Source organism: Lepus europaeus, unplaced genomic scaffold (genome assembly GCF_033115175.1).
Source record: "Lepus europaeus isolate LE1 unplaced genomic scaffold, mLepTim1.pri SCAFFOLD_227, whole genome shotgun sequence".
Lineage (NCBI taxonomy): Eukaryota > Metazoa > Chordata > Mammalia > Lagomorpha > Leporidae > Lepus > Lepus europaeus.
Genome location: NW_026909114.1, coordinates 210,863 through 228,000, shown reverse-complemented (window position 1 = coordinate 228,000; position 17,138 = coordinate 210,863). Strand labels below are relative to the sequence as shown.

The window sequence follows — 17,138 nt, the reverse complement described above, 5'->3', positions numbered from 1 at the left end:
CACAGCAGAGGTGGGTTTGCAGACTCGGAGGAACACTACCACTGAAACGGAGCAGGGCCAAACCAGAATCACACACCCGCACGGCAATCTGCCCTGGACAGGAGTGAGGGCTCAGAACGTCATTCCGTGCAGAAAGTAGCTGGGTTATACGTGAGGACTCGGAGCGTATAGCAAGGCTCAAGTGATCTTGTGCCTGGCAGCAGTTTGGCATTGTCTGCTTTCCTAAAAGAATCACTCCTTGCTATTATGCTTCTAGAATTGCAGCTACCCATGTAGAACGAACTACCTCTGCAAGCAGGTTTGGCTCCTCACCGCACTAGGCAAGGGACTCTTGCTGAGACCCAGGACCCGTTCCCATAGATCCCTGAGGGCAATGCAACAGTCACGGGGATTCGCGATCCAGAGGTGACTGTCAGAGTGAACGGCTGCACCACAGCTACTACATCGTACAGCGGAGGCGCAAGTGGTGCGTTCACAACGAATGCTGAGTTCCGTGGAAAGCTGGTGCGGTGGTTCTCCGCTCCCGGACGCAGTTCTGCGAATTATTCTCTTTGGTAATACAGTGCCCTATATGGGTGCTTGTACTGGCAAACGGCAAAGTAGAAGCCGAGCGGCGTTTGCGCAACTGGGATCCAAAGTGCTCCTTGAGAGGGTTTCCTCGCACGACGTGTCTGCTTCCCACAACTCAGCAGAGACGGCTTTGCAGACTCGGAAGAACACTACCTCTGAAAGGAAGCTGGGCCAAACCAGAATCAAACACCTGCACGGCAATCTGCCCTGGACAGGAGTGAAGGCTCAGAACTTCATTCCGTGCAGAAAGTAGCCGGGTTATGCGTGAGGACTCAGAGTACATAGGAAGGCTGAAGCGATCACCTGGCTGGCAGCAGTTTGGGGATGGTCTGCTTTCTGCGGAAGATACACTCCATGTTGCTGTGCACCTGGAAGTGCGGCTTGCCGTGTAGAACGAACTACCTCTGCATTCACGTTTGGCTCCTCGCCACATAAGACAAGGGACTCTTGCTGAGAACCAGGACCCGTTCCCATAGATCCCAGAGGGCGAGGCAACAGTCACGGGGATTTGCGTTCCATAGGTGACTGTCAGGGTGAACGGCAGCACCACAGCTACTGCACCGTACACCGGAGGCGCAAGTGGTGCGTTCACAATGAATGCTGATTTCCGCGGAAATCTAGTGCGGTGGTGGTACTCAACTCCTGGACCCTGTTCTGCGAATTAGTCTCTTTGGTAATACAGTGCCCTGTATGGTTGCTTGTGCTGTCAATCCGCAAAGTAGAAGCCGAGCGGCGTTTACCAAACTGGGATCCAAAGTACTCCTTGAGAGGGTTTCCTCGCACGACGTGTCTGCTTCCCACAACTCAGTAGAATGGCTTTACAGACTCAGAAGAACACTACCACTGAAACGGAGCAGGGCCAAACCAGAATCACACACCCGCACGGCAATCTGCCCTGGACAGGATAGAGTCGTTCTAGGCAGAAAGTACTGGGTTATGTATGAGGACTCAGAACGCATAACAAGGCTTAAGTGATGTCGCGGCTGGCAGCAGTTTGCGGATGGTTTGCTTTCCAGGGAAGATACACTCCATGCGTCTGTGCACCTGGAAGTGCGGCTTCCCCTGTTAGAAGGAACTACCTCCTCAAGCATGTTTGGCTCCTCACCACACTAGGCAAGGGACACTTGCTGATATTCAGGACCTGTTCCCATAGATCCCTGAGGGCAATGCAACAGTCATGGGGATTCGCGTTCCATAGGTGACTGTCAGGGCGAACGGCAGCACCACAGCTACTGCACCGTACACCGGAGCCGCAAGTGGTGCGTTCACAACGAATGCTGAGTTCCGCGGAAAGCTAGTGCGGAGGTGGTTTTCCACTCCCGGACCCAGTTCTGCAAATCAGTCTATTTGGTAATAGAGTGCCCTGTATGGGTGCTTGTGTTTTCAAATGGCAAATAGAAGCTGAGCAGCATTTGCACAACCGGATCCAAAGAACTTCTTGAGAGGGTTTCCTCGCACGAAGTGTCTGCTTCCCACAACTCAGCAGAGACGGCTTTACAGACTCAGAAGAACACTACCACTGAAACGGAGCAAGGCCAAACCAGAATCACGCACCCGCACGGCAATCTGCCCTGGACAGGAGTGAGGGCTCAGAACGTCATTCCGTGCAGAAAGTTATGCGTGATGACTCAGAGCACATAGCAAGGCTGAAGCGATCTCCTGGCTGGCAGCAGTTTGGGGATGGTCTGCTTTCCGCGGAAGATACACTCCATGTTGCTATGCACCTGGAAGTGTGGCTTACCGTGTAGAATGAACTACCTCTGCAAGCACGTTTGGCTCCTCGCCACACAAGGCAAGGGACTCTTGCTGAGACCCAGGACCCGTTCCCATAGATCCCTGAGGGCAAGGCAACAGTCACGGGGATTCGCGTTCCATAGGTGACTGTCAGGGTGAACGGCAGCACCACAGCTACTGCACCGTACACCGGAGGCGCAAGTGGTGCGTTCACAACAAATGCTGAGTTCCGCGGAAAGCTAGTGCGGTGGTGGTTCTCTGCTCGCAGACCCAGCTCTGCGAATTACTCTCTTTGGCTATGCAGCGCACGGCCAGAGTGCTTCCATGCTGGGGCAGGCCATGCCTTGCTTGTGCTGGCCACCTGCATGGAAGAAGCGGAGCTGCATTCCGGCAAGTGGGATCCACAGTCCTTCTTGAGGGGCTCCTGGCACGAAGGGTCTGCTTCCCACAACACAGCAGAGGTGGGTTTGCAGACTCGGAGGAACACTACCACTGAAACGGAGCAGGGCCAAACCAGAATCACACACCCGCACGGCAATCTGCCCTGGACAGGAGTGAGGGCTCAGAACGTCATTCCGTGCAGAAAGTAGCTGGGTTATACGTGAGGACTCGGAGCGTATAGCAAGGCTCAAGTGATCTTGGGCCTGGCAGCAGTTTGGCATTGTCTGCTTTCCTAAAAGAATCACTCCTTGCTATTATGCTTCTAGAATTGCAGCTACCCATGTAGAACGAACTACCTCTGCAAGCACGTTTGGCTCCTCACCACACTAGGCAAGGGACTCTTGCTGAGACACAGGACCCGTTCCCATAGATCCCTGAGGGCAATGCAACAGTCACGGGGATTCGCGATCCAGAGGTGACTGTCAGAGTGAACGGCTGCACCACAGCTACTACATCGTACAGCGGAGGCGCAAGTGGTGCGTTCACAACGAATGCTGAGTTCCGTGGAAAGCTGGTGCGGTGGTTCTCCGCTCCCGGACGCAGTTCTGCGAATTATTCTCTTTGGTAATACAGTGCCCTATATGGGTGCTTGTACTGGCAAACGGCAAAGTAGAAGCCGAGCGGCGTTTGCGCAACTGGGATCCAAAGTGCTCCTTGAGAGGGTTTCCTCGCACGACGTGTCTGCTTCCCACAACTCAGCAGAGACGGCTTTGCAGACTCGGAAGAACACTACCTCTGAAAGGAAGCTGGGCCAAACCAGAATCAAACACCTGCACGGCAATCTGCCCTGGACAGGAGTGAAGGCTCAGAACTTCATTCCGTGCAGAAAGTAGCCGGGTTATGCGTGAGGACTCAGAGTACATAGGAAGGCTGAAGCGATCACCTGGCTGGCAGCAGTTTGGGGATGGTCTGCTTTCTGCGGAAGATACACTCCATGTTGCTGTGCACCTGGAAGTGCGGCTTACCGTGTAGAACGAACTACCTCTGCATTCACGTTTGGCTCCTCGCCACACAAGGCAAGGGACTCTTGCTGAGAACCAGGACCCGTTCCCATAGATCCCAGAGGGCGAGGCAACAGTCACGGGGATTTGCGTTCCATAGGTGACTGTCAGGGTGAACGGCAGCACCACAGCTACTGCACCGTACACCGGAGGCGCAAGTGGTGCGTTCACAACGAATGCTGATTTCCGCGGAAATCTAGTGCGGTGGTGGTACTCAACTCCTGGACCCTGTTCTGCGAATTAGTCTCTTTGGTAATACAGTGCCCTGTATGGTTGCTTGTGCTGTCAATCCGCAAAGTAGAAGCCGAGCGGCGTTTACCAAACTGGGATCCAAAGTACTCCTTGAGAGGGTTTCCTCGCACGACGTGTCTGCTTCCCACAACTCAGTAGAATGGCTTTACAGACTCAGAAGAACACTACCACTGAAACGGAGCAGGGCCAAACCAGAATCACACACCCGCACGGCAATCTGCCCTGGACAGGATAGAGTCGTTCTAGGCAGAAAGTACTGGGTTATGTATGAGGACTCAGAACGTATAACAAGGCTTAAGTGATGTCGCGGCTGGCAGCAGTTTGCGGATGGTTTGCTTTCCAGGGAAGATACACTCCATGCGTCTGTGCACCTGGAAGTGCGGCTTCCCCTGTTAGAAGGAACTACCTCCTCAAGCATGTTTGGCTCCTCACCACACTAGGCAAGGGACACTTGCTGATATTCAGGACCTGTTCCCATAGATCCCTGAGGGGATTTTTTTTTTTTTTTTTTTTTTTTACAGTCTAGGATACTGTGTGAAACAGAAGGCCAGTGCCCCGAGCGGAGCGGGTTGGGGTGTGCATTTATTTATCTATTTTTTTTTTTCCTGATGTAAACCTAATGCCTGGAAAGTGCCTGGCGCAGTAAGGCCTTGTTGCATGAATTACCAACTTGACTTTTGTTTCAAACCCTATTATCCAAACACTCACAGGCAATCTTTGCTGACTGCTAGAGATCTCTTAGGAAGCACAGTATCTGAACAGCTGTCTGATTATACAATGTGATTTCAACGTTTGTGGGAAATGGAACTAAAAGTAAGTTCAAGTTTGGTGTGAAAAATTTTGAAATTTGTAACTATGCAGAGCCATCAAAAAGTTCAAGGAAAATGTTTGAGAAACCATGCACAGGTTTCGAGTACACAGTGAAGCTGTGGTTCAAGAACCGCCGGGCCAAAAGTTCCCAAGAACAGAAGCAGGCAGCGCTGAAGTCCAACGTCACGGTTGCCTCTGCGGACTCCACCAGCCAGGTGGACCCAGAGGCTTGCAGCTCCCAGCTGTCCGGCCCCACAGGGCCTTCTTCAGCAAGGCACCGCGTCTCGCCCAGCTATAGGTACCGGGGGTGCCCCCTGCACCCCGTCCTGATTCAGAGCCCTATGGACCGCAGCTCCAGGCCAGGCCGTAGGCCACCTCGTGACATCCCACAGCCGCCTTTGCCCCCGGATAGCTCCGGGGACTGCTTGGTCCCCAACAGGACTGCTGTGGATGACCAGGAGGAGGACATGGAGAAATGAGGCCAGGCTGTGGGCCCTGCAGGTGCCTGGCCGCCAGCTGCCCGGGGTCTGCTGCACAGATGCCCCCTAGCCCCAGACGCCTGAGGCCCGAGAATGTCCCACCTGGCTGCTGGGCCCCACGGTCCGTGTCGTTGTGCTTGGGGCTGGCTAGCTGCCTCCTGCTCCTGGCTGTTCTGGGGCCCCCGCAGGGCTGGCCCAAAGCTTCTGTCTCAGACCTGGGGCCCCAGGCATCCGCCTCTCATGGGACAGGAGTCTTCCGCCGATTTTATTTTCCCCATTTTTGTAGTTGACTTGATCCTCTTCAAATAGTTGTGATTTAAATATAAAATGTCTTTGATTTATAGCTAAAAAAAAAAAAAAAAAAAAAAAAAAAAAAAAAAAGAGAGATAGTCCTTGCCAGAGCAGTTCTCTCAGGGGGAAGAGGCTGCCTGGAGGCGGAGACAGGACCCAGGGCCGCCAGCACCAGAGGGTCTGCGAGGAGCATGGCGGGCAGCCCCGAGGTGGTGGCCATGGACTGCGAGATGGTGGGGCTGGGGCCCCTGCGGGAGAGCGGCCTGGCACGCTGCAGCCTGGTGAGCCTGCAGGGCACCGTGCTCTACGACAAGTTCATCCTGCCCGAGGGGGAGATCACCGACTACAGAACCCGGGTCAGCGGGGTCACGCCTCAGCACATGGCCACGGCCACCCCGTTTGCCCAGGCCAGGCGAGAGATTCTGCAGCTGCTCAGAGGCAAGCTGGTTGTGGGCCACGACCTGAAGCACGACTTCCAGGCTCTGCGGGAGGACATGGAGGCCTACACCATCTACGACACGGCCACCGACAGGCTGCTGTGGCGCGAGGCCAGACTGGGCTCGTGCAGGCGAGTGTCCCTGCGGGTGCTGTGTGAGCGCCTCCTCCACAGGAACATCCAGAACACTGGTCTGGGCCACAGCTCGGTGGAAGACGCGAGGGCCACCATGGAGCTCTTCCGAGTGTCCCAGCGGATCCGGGCCAGCCGGGGGCTGCCCTGCCTGCCTGTGTCCAACTGAGGCTCGTCCAGCCTCCATCCTGGCCACGGATGCCCCGTGCTTTTGGAAAGTGCATCTTCAGCAGTAAAACGACTCCCACGCCAAAAAAAAAAAAAAAAAAAAAAAAAAAAAAAAAAAAAGGCCGGAAGCGGAAGTCCCGCCCCTCTCGCGCTCCTTCCGCAGAGGCAGAAGCAACGCGGAGGAGGTTGGAGTGAGAGGTCCCCGAACGCGCGGCCGGCACCATGAGCCTCCTCAACAAGCCCAAGAGCGAGATGACCCCCGAGGAGCTGCAGAAGCGGGAGGAGGAGGAGTTCAACACGGGCCCGCTCTCCGTGCTCACGCAGTCGGTCAAGAACAACACGCAGGTTGTTTTTTTTTTTTTTTTTTTTTTTTTTTTTTTTTTTTTTTTTTGCAGAGCATTCTTTTAATATCTCTGAAGAAAAATCATATTGGTTGACTTTTTACAATCTGAACATGAAGCAGGTTAGAGGGTTAGAAGTCGCTCTAGCAAAGAGAACCTATGAGACAAGGCCAACCTTGTGGCACGGCAAGCTCAACTCTTACTGGCAATGCTGCTTTCCTGTATCAGAGCACTGGTTTGAGTCCCAGATGCTCTACTTCTGATCCAGCTCTCTCATAGTGCACCTGGGGAGACAGCACAGGAGACCCAAGTACTTGGGTCCCTGTCACACACGTTGGAAACCTGGGTGGGGTTCCAAGCTCCTGGTTTCAGCCTCACCCAGCCACAGGCATTGCAGCCATTTGGAGAGTGAGCCAGTTGATGGAACATTCATCTGTTTCTCTCTTTCTCCCTCCCCCCTTTCAAACAAAATCTTTCAAAAAAAATAGCAACCCATGGTACCATGTGAAGGCTATTCCTTTGTGTAGTAGTCAGGATCGTTCATCTCTAGTGTCCACAGGTGTATCCCCATGAGGATGAGAGTCCCCAGTTCCCAAACTCAGCAGGACATTATGGCAGAATCGAAAGATCCCCGAATTTGGAATGAGCAGGACTGGATTCTGGATCAGGCTCTTTAACCTTCCATTCAATTATGCATTCGCGTTCCATAGGTGACTGTCAGGGCGAACGGCAGCACCACAGCTACTGCACCGTACACCGGAGCCGCAAGTGGTGCGTTCACAACGAATGCTGAGTTCTGCGGAAAGCTAGTGCGGAGGTGGTTTTCCACTCCCGGACCCAGTTCTGCAAATCAGTCTACTTGGTAATACAGTGCCCTGTATGGGTGCTTGTGTTTTCAAATGGCAAATAGAAGCTGAGCAGCGTTTGCACAACCGGATCCAAAGTACTTCTTGAGAGGGTTTCCTCGCACGACGTGTCTGCTTCCCACAACTCAGCAGAGACGGCTTTACAGACTCAGAAGAACACTACCACTGAAACGGAGCAAGGCCAAACCAGAATCACGCACCCGCACGGCAATCTGCCCTGGACAGGAGTGAGGGCTCAGAACGTCATTCCGTGCAGAAAGTTATGCGTGATGACTCAGAGCACATAGCAAGGCTGAAGCGATCTCCTGGCTGGCAGCAGTTTGGGGATGGTCTGCTTTCCGCGGAAGATACACTCCATGTTGCTATGCACCTGGAAGTGCGGCTTACCGTGTAGAATGAACTACCTCTGCAAGCACGTTTGGCTCCTCGCCACACAAGGCAAGGGACTCTTGCTGAGACCCAGGACCCGTTCCCATAGATCCCTGAGGGCAAGGCAACAGTCACGGGGATTCGCGTTCCATAGGTGACTGTCAGGGTGAACGGCAGCACCACAGCTACTGCACCGTACACCGGAGGCGCAAGTGGTGCGTTCACAACAAATGCTGAGTTCCGCGGAAAGCTAGTGCGGTGGTGGTTCTCTGCTCGCAGACCCAGCTCTGCGAATTACTCTCTTTGGCTATGCAGCGCACGGCCAGAGTGCTTCCATGCTGGGGCAGGCCATGCCTTGCTTGTGCTGGCCACCTGCATGGAAGAAGCGGAGCTGCATTCCGGCAAGTGGGATCCACAGTCCTTCTTGAGGGGCTCCTGGCACGAAGGGTCTGCTTCCCACAACACAGCAGAGGTGGGTTTGCAGACTCGGAGCAACACTACCACTGAAACGGAGCAGGGCCAAACCAGAATCACACACCCGCACGGCAATCTGCCCTGGACAGGAGTGAGGGCTCAGAACGTCATTCCGTGCAGAAAGTAGCTGGGTTATACGTGAGGACTCGGAGCGTATAGCAAGGCTCAAGTGATCTTGGGCCTGGCAGCAGTTTGGCATTGTCTGCTTTCCTAAAAGAATCACTCCTTGCTATTATGCTTCTAGAATTGCAGCTACCCATGTAGAACGAACTACCTCTGCAAGCACGTTTGGCTCCTCACCGCACTAGGCAAGGGACTCTTGCTGAGACACAGGACCCGTTCCCATAGATCCCTGAGGGCAATGCAACAGTCACGGGGATTCGCGATCCAGAGGTGACTGTCAGAGTGAACGGCTGCACCACAGCTACTACATCGTACAGCGGAGGCGCAAGTGGTGCGTTCACAACGAATGCTGAGTTCCGTGGAAAGCTGGTGCGGTGGTTCTCCGCTCCCGGACGCAGTTCTGCGAATTATTCTCTTTGGTAATACAGTGCCCTATATGGGTGCTTGTACTGGCAAACGGCAAAGTAGAAGCCGAGCGGCGTTTGCGCAACTGGGATCCAAAGTGCTCCTTGAGAGGGTTTCCTCGCACGACGTGTCTGCTTCCCACAACTCAGCAGAGACGGCTTTGCAGACTCGGAAGAACACTACCTCTGAAAGGAAGCTGGGCCAAACCAGAATCAAACACCTGCACGGCAATCTGCCCTGGACAGGAGTGAAGGCTCAGAACTTCATTCCGTGCAGAAAGTAGCCGGGTTATGCGTGAGGACTCAGAGTACATAGGAAGGCTGAAGCGATCACCTGGCTGGCAGCAGTTTGGGGATGGTCTGCTTTCTGCGGAAGATACACTCCATGTTGCTGTGCACCTGGAAGTGCGGCTTACCGTGTAGAACGAACTACCTCTGCATTCACGTTTGGCTCCTCGCCACACAAGGCAAGGGACTCTTGCTGAGAACCAGGACCCGTTCCCATAGATCCCAGAGGGCGAGGCAACAGTCACGGGGATTTGCGTTCCATAGGTGACTGTCAGGGTGAACGGCAGCACCACAGCTACTGCACCGTACACCGGAGGCGCAAGTGGTGCGTTCACAACGAATGCTGATTTCCGCGGAAATCTAGTGCGGTGGTGGTACTCAACTCCTGGACCCTGTTCTGCGAATTAGTCTCTTTGGTAATACAGTGCCCTGTATGGTTGCTTGTGCTGTCAATCCGCAAAGTAGAAGCCGAGCGGCGTTTACCAAACTGGGATCCAAAGTACTCCTTGAGAGGGTTTCCTCGCACGACGTGTCTGCTTCCCACAACTCAGTAGAATGGCTTTACAGACTCAGAAGAACACTACCACTGAAACGGAGCAGGGCCAAACCAGAATCACACACCCGCACGGCAATCTGCCCTGGACAGGATAGAGTCGTTCTAGGCAGAAAGTACTGGGTTATGTATGAGGACTCAGAACGTATAACAAGGCTTAAGTGATGTCGCGGCTGGCAGCAGTTTGCGGATGGTTTGCTTTCCAGGGAAGATACACTCCATGCGTCTGTGCACCTGGAAGTGCGGCTTCCCCTGTTAGAAGGAACTACCTCCTCAAGCATGTTTGGCTCCTCACCACACTAGGCAAGGGACACTTGCTGATATTCAGGACCTGTTCCCATAGATCCCTGAGGGCAATGCAACAGTCATGGGGATTCGCGTTCCATAGGTGACTGTCAGGGCGAACGGCAGCACCACAGCTACTGCACCGTACACCGGAGCCGCAAGTGGTGCGTTCACAACGAATGCTGAGTTCTGCGGAAAGCTAGTGCGGAGGTGGTTTTCCACTCCCGGACCCAGTTCTGCAAATCAGTCTACTTGGTAATACAGTGCCCTGTATGGGTGCTTGTGTTTTCAAATGGCAAATAGAAGCTGAGCAGCGTTTGCACAACCGGATCCAAAGTACTTCTTGAGAGGGTTTCCTCGCACGACGTGTCTGCTTCCCACAACTCAGCAGAGACGGCTTTACAGACTCAGAAGAACACTACCACTGAAACGGAGCAAGGCCAAACCAGAATCACGCACCCGCACGGCAATCTGCCCTGGACAGGAGTGAGGGCTCAGAACGTCATTCCGTGCAGAAAGTTATGCGTGATGACTCAGAGCACATAGCAAGGCTGAAGCGATCTCCTGGCTGGCAGCAGTTTGGGGATGGTCTGCTTTCCGCGGAAGATACACTCCATGTTGCTATGCACCTGGAAGTGCGGCTTACCGTGTAGAATGAACTACCTCTGCAAGCACGTTTGGCTCCTCGCCACACAAGGCAAGGGACTCTTGCTGAGACCCAGGACCCGTTCCCATAGATCCCTGAGGGCAAGGCAACAGTCACGGGGATTCGCGTTCCATAGGTGACTGTCAGGGTGAACGGCAGCACCACAGCTACTGCACCGTACACCGGAGGCGCAAGTGGTGCGTTCACAACAAATGCTGAGTTCCGCGGAAAGCTAGTGCGGTGGTGGTTCTCTGCTCGCAGACCCAGCTCTGCGAATTACTCTCTTTGGCTATGCAGCGCACGGCCAGAGTGCTTCCATGCTGGGGCAGGCCATGCCTTGCTTGTGCTGGCCACCTGCATGGAAGAAGCGGAGCTGCATTCCGGCAAGTGGGATCCACAGTCCTTCTTGAGGGGCTCCTGGCACGAAGGGTCTGCTTCCCACAACACAGCAGAGGTGGGTTTGCAGACTCGGAGCAACACTACCACTGAAACGGAGCAGGGCCAAACCAGAATCACACACCCGCACGGCAATCTGCCCTGGACAGGAGTGAGGGCTCAGAACGTCATTCCGTGCAGAAAGTAGCTGGGTTATACGTGAGGACTCGGAGCGTATAGCAAGGCTCAAGTGATCTTGGGCCTGGCAGCAGTTTGGCATTGTCTGCTTTCCTAAAAGAATCACTCCTTGCTATTATGCTTCTAGAATTGCAGCTACCCATGTAGAACGAACTACCTCTGCAAGCACGTTTGGCTCCTCACCGCACTAGGCAAGGGACTCTTGCTGAGACACAGGACCCGTTCCCATAGATCCCTGAGGGCAATGCAACAGTCACGGGGATTCGCGATCCAGAGGTGACTGTCAGAGTGAACGGCTGCACCACAGCTACTACATCGTACAGCGGAGGCGCAAGTGGTGCGTTCACAACGAATGCTGAGTTCCGTGGAAAGCTGGTGCGGTGGTTCTCCGCTCCCGGACGCAGTTCTGCGAATTATTCTCTTTGGTAATACAGTGCCCTATATGGGTGCTTGTACTGGCAAACGGCAAAGTAGAAGCCGAGCGGCGTTTGCGCAACTGGGATCCAAAGTGCTCCTTGAGAGGGTTTCCTCGCACGACGTGTCTGCTTCCCACAACTCAGCAGAGACGGCTTTGCAGACTCGGAAGAACACTACCTCTGAAAGGAAGCTGGGCCAAACCAGAATCAAACACCTGCACGGCAATCTGCCCTGGACAGGAGTGAAGGCTCAGAACTTCATTCCGTGCAGAAAGTAGCCGGGTTATGCGTGAGGACTCAGAGTACATAGGAAGGCTGAAGCGATCACCTGGCTGGCAGCAGTTTGGGGATGGTCTGCTTTCTGCGGAAGATACACTCCATGTTGCTGTGCACCTGGAAGTGCGGCTTACCGTGTAGAACGAACTACCTCTGCATTCACGTTTGGCTCCTCGCCACACAAGGCAAGGGACTCTTGCTGAGAACCAGGACCCGTTCCCATAGATCCCAGAGGGCGAGGCAACAGTCACGGGGATTTGCGTTCCATAGGTGACTGTCAGGGTGAACGGCAGCACCACAGCTACTGCACCGTACACCGGAGGCGCAAGTGGTGCGTTCACAACGAATGCTGATTTCCGCGGAAATCTAGTGCGGTGGTGGTACTCAACTCCTGGACCCTGTTCTGCGAATTAGTCTCTTTGGTAATACAGTGCCCTGTATGGTTGCTTGTGCTGTCAATCCGCAAAGTAGAAGCCGAGCGGCGTTTACCAAACTGGGATCCAAAGTACTCCTTGAGAGGGTTTCCTCGCACGACGTGTCTGCTTCCCACAACTCAGTAGAATGGCTTTACAGACTCAGAAGAACACTACCACTGAAACGGAGCAGGGCCAAACCAGAATCACACACCCGCACGGCAATCTGCCCTGGACAGGATAGAGTCGTTCTAGGCAGAAAGTACTGGGTTATGTATGAGGACTCAGAACGTATAACAAGGCTTAAGTGATGTCGCGGCTGGCAGCAGTTTGCGGATGGTTTGCTTTCCAGGGAAGATACACTCCATGCGTCTGTGCACCTGGAAGTGCGGCTTCCCCTGTTAGAAGGAACTACCTCCTCAAGCATGTTTGGCTCCTCACCACACTAGGCAAGGGACACTTGCTGATATTCAGGACCTGTTCCCATAGATCCCTGAGGGGATTTTTTTTTTTTTTTTTTTTTTTTTTTTTACAGTCTAGGATACTGTGTGAAACAGAAGGCCAGTGCCCCGAGCGGAGCGGGTTGGGGTGTGCATTTATTTATCTATTTTTTTTTTCCTGATGTAAACCTAATGCCTGGAAAGTGCCTGGCGCAGTAAGGCCTTGTTGCATGAATTACCAACTTGACTTTTGTTTCAAACCCTATTATCCAAACACTCACAGGCAATCTTTGCTGACTGCTAGAGATCTCTTAGGAAGCACAGTATCTGAACAGCTGTCTGATTATACAATGTGATTTCAACGTTTGTGGGAAATGGAACTAAAAGTAAGTTCAAGTTTGGTGTGAAAAATTTTGAAATTTGTAACTATGCAGAGCCATCAAAAAGTTCAAGGAAAATGTTTGAGAAACCATGCACAGGTTTCGAGTACACAGTGAAGCTGTGGTTCAAGAACCGCCGGGCCAAAAGTTCCCAAGAACAGAAGCAGGCAGCGCTGAAGTCCAACGTCACGGTTGCCTCTGCGGACTCCACCAGCCAGGTGGACCCAGAGGCTTGCAGCTCCCAGCTGTCCGGCCCCACAGGGCCTTCTTCAGCAAGGCACCGCGTCTCGCCCAGCTATAGGTACCGGGGGTGCCCCCTGCACCCCGTCCTGATTCAGAGCCCTATGGACCGCAGCTCCAGGCCAGGCCGTAGGCCACCTCGTGACATCCCACAGCCGCCTTTGCCCCCGGATAGCTCCGGGGACTGCTTGGTCCCCAACAGGACTGCTGTGGATGACCAGGAGGAGGACATGGAGAAATGAGGCCAGGCTGTGGGCCCTGCAGGTGCCTGGCCGCCAGCTGCCCGGGGTCTGCTGCACAGATGCCCCCTAGCCCCAGACGCCTGAGGCCCGAGAATGTCCCACCTGGCTGCTGGGCCCCACGGTCCGTGTCGTTGTGCTTGGGGCTGGCTAGCTGCCTCCTGCTCCTGGCTGTTCTGGGGCCCCCGCAGGGCTGGCCCAAAGCTTCTGTCTCAGACCTGGGGCCCCAGGCATCCGCCTCTCATGGGACAGGAGTCTTCCGCCGATTTTATTTTCCCCATTTTTGTAGTTGACTTGATCCTCTTCAAATAGTTGTGATTTAAATATAAAATGTCTTTGATTTATAGCTAAAAAAAAAAAAAAAAAAAAAAAAAAAAAAAAAAAAGAGAGATAGTCCTTGCCAGAGCAGTTCTCTCAGGGGGAAGAGGCTGCCTGGAGGCGGAGACAGGACCCAGGGCCGCCAGCACCAGAGGGTCTGCGAGGAGCATGGCGGGCAGCCCCGAGGTGGTGGCCATGGACTGCGAGATGGTGGGGCTGGGGCCCCTGCGGGAGAGCGGCCTGGCACGCTGCAGCCTGGTGAGCCTGCAGGGCACCGTGCTCTACGACAAGTTCATCCTGCCCGAGGGGGAGATCACCGACTACAGAACCCGGGTCAGCGGGGTCACGCCTCAGCACATGGCCACGGCCACCCCGTTTGCCCAGGCCAGGCGAGAGATTCTGCAGCTGCTCAGAGGCAAGCTGGTTGTGGGCCACGACCTGAAGCACGACTTCCAGGCTCTGCGGGAGGACATGGAGGCCTACACCATCTACGACACGGCCACCGACAGGCTGCTGTGGCGCGAGGCCAGACTGGGCTCGTGCAGGCGAGTGTCCCTGCGGGTGCTGTGTGAGCGCCTCCTCCACAGGAACATCCAGAACACTGGTCTGGGCCACAGCTCGGTGGAAGACGCGAGGGCCACCATGGAGCTCTTCCGAGTGTCCCAGCGGATCCGGGCCAGCCGGGGGCTGCCCTGCCTGCCTGTGTCCAACTGAGGCTCGTCCAGCCTCCATCCTGGCCACGGATGCCCCGTGCTTTTGGAAAGTGCATCTTCAGCAGTAAAACGACTCCCACGCCAAAAAAAAAAAAAAAAAAAAAAAAAAAAAGGCCGGAAGCGGAAGTCCCGCCCCTCTCGCGCTCCTTCCGCAGAGGCAGAAGCAACGCGGAGGAGGTTGGAGTGAGAGGTCCCCGAACGCGCGGCCGGCACCATGAGCCTCCTCAACAAGCCCAAGAGCGAGATGACCCCCGAGGAGCTGCAGAAGCGGGAGGAGGAGGAGTTCAACACGGGCCCGCTCTCCGTGCTCACGCAGTCGGTCAAGAACAACACGCAGGTTGTTTTTTTTTTTTTTTTTTTTTTTTTTTTTTTTTTTTTTTATTTTTTTGCAGAGCATTCTTTTAATATCTCTGAAGAAAAATCATATTGGTTGACTTTTTACAATCTGAACATGAAGCAGGTTAGAGGGTTAGAAGTCGCTCTAGCAAAGAGAACCTATGAGACAAGGCCAACCTTGTGGCACGGCAAGCTCAACTCTTACTGGCAATGCTGCTTTCCTGTATCAGAGCACTGGTTTGAGTCCCAGATGCTCTACTTCTGATCCAGCTCTCTCATAGTGCACCTGGGGAGACAGCACAGGAGACCCAAGTACTTGGGTCCCTGTCACACACGTTGGAAACCTGGGTGGGGTTCCAAGCTCCTGGTTTCAGCCTCACCCAGCCACAGGCATTGCAGCCATTTGGAGAGTGAGCCAGTTGATGGAACATTCATCTGTTTCTCTCTTTCTCCCTCCCCCCTTTCAAACAAAATCTTTCAAAAAAATATAGCAACCCATGGTACCATGTGAAGGCTATTCCTTTGTGTAGTAGTCAGGATCGTTCATCTCTAGTGTCCACAGGTGTATCCCCATGAGGATGAGAGTCCCCAGTTCCCAAACTCAGCAGGACATTATGGCAGAATCGAAAGATCCCCGAATTTGGAATGAGCAGGACTGGATTCTGGATCAGGCTCTTTAACCTTCCATTCAATTATGCATTCGCGTTCCATAGGTGACTGTCAGGGCGAACGGCAGCACCACAGCTACTGCACCGTACACCGGAGCCGCAAGTGGTGCGTTCACAACGAATGCTGAGTTCTGCGGAAAGCTAGTGCGGAGGTGGTTTTCCACTCCCGGACCCAGTTCTGCAAATCAGTCTACTTGGTAATACAGTGCCCTGTATGGGTGCTTGTGTTTTCAAATGGCAAATAGAAGCTGAGCAGCGTTTGCACAACCGGATCCAAAGTACTTCTTGAGAGGGTTTCCTCGCACGACGTGTCTGCTTCCCACAACTCAGCAGAGACGGCTTTACAGACTCAGAAGAACACTACCACTGAAACGGAGCAAGGCCAAACCAGAATCACGCACCCGCACGGCAATCTGCCCTGGACAGGAGTGAGGGCTCAGAACGTCATTCCGTGCAGAAAGTTATGCGTGATGACTCAGAGCACATAGCAAGGCTGAAGCGATCTCCTGGCTGGCAGCAGTTTGGGGATGGTCTGCTTTCCGCGGAAGATACACTCCATGTTGCTATGCACCTGGAAGTGCGGCTTACCGTGTAGAACGAACTACCTCTGCAAGCACGTTTGGCTCCTCGCCACACAAGGCAAGGGACTCTTGCTGAGACCCAGGACCCGTTCCCATAGATCCCTGAGGGCAAGGCAACAGTCACGGGGATTCGCGTTCCATAGGTGACTGTCAGGGTGAACGGCAGCACCACAGCTACTGCACCGTACACCGGAGGCGCAAGTGGTGCGTTCACAACAAATGCTGAGTTCCGCGGAAAGCTAGTGCGGTGGTGGTTCTCTGCTCGCAGACCCAGCTCTGCGAATTACTCTCTTTGGCTATGCAGCGCACAGCCAGAGTGCTTCCATGCTGGGGCAGGCCATGCCTTGCTTGTGCTGGCCACCTGCATGGAAGAAGCGGAGCTGCATTCCGGCAAGTGGGATCCACAGTCCTTCTTGAGGGGCTCCTGGCACGAAGGGTCTGCTTCCCACAACACAGCAGAGGTGGGTTTGCAGACTCGGAGCAACACTACCACTGAAACGGAGCAGGGCCAAACCAGAATCACACACCCGCACGGCAATCTGCCCTGGACAGGAGTGAGGGCTCAGAACGTCATTCCGTGCAGAAAGTAGCTGGGTTATACGTGAGGACTCGGAGCGTATAGCAAGGCTCAAGTGATCTTGGGCCTGGCAGCAGTTTGGCATTGTCTGCTTTCCTAAAAGAATCACTCCTTGCTATTATGCTTCTAGAATTGCAGCTACCCATGTAGAACGAACTACCTCTGCAAGCACGTTTGGCTCCTCACCGCACTAGGCAAGGGACTCTTGCTGAGACACAGGACCCGTTCCCATAGATCCCTGAGGGCAATGCAACAGTCACGGGGATTCGCGATCCAGAGGTGACTGTCAGAGTGAACGGCTGCAC

General features: G+C 54.1%; 2 protein-coding genes across 2 annotated transcripts; both read left to right on the top strand.

Moving 5' to 3' along the window:
- The first annotated feature begins 5,682 nt into the window (after positions 1 to 5,682).
- Positions 5,683 to 6,392, top strand: LOC133754593 (interferon-stimulated gene 20 kDa protein-like). The gene has a single exon (XM_062185011.1). The coding sequence runs from the start codon at positions 5,770 to 5,772 to the stop codon at positions 6,313 to 6,315; it is 546 nt and encodes a 181-aa protein (XP_062040995.1). The 5' UTR covers positions 5,683 to 5,769; the 3' UTR covers positions 6,316 to 6,392.
- A 7,647-nt stretch (positions 6,393 to 14,039) lies between these two features.
- LOC133754594 (interferon-stimulated gene 20 kDa protein-like) lies at positions 14,040 to 14,749 on the top strand. Its single transcript, XM_062185012.1, has one exon. It carries the CDS (start codon positions 14,127 to 14,129, stop codon positions 14,670 to 14,672), a length of 546 nt encoding a protein of 181 aa, XP_062040996.1. The 5' UTR covers positions 14,040 to 14,126; the 3' UTR covers positions 14,673 to 14,749.
- Positions 14,750 to 17,138: the final 2,389 nt, after the last annotated feature.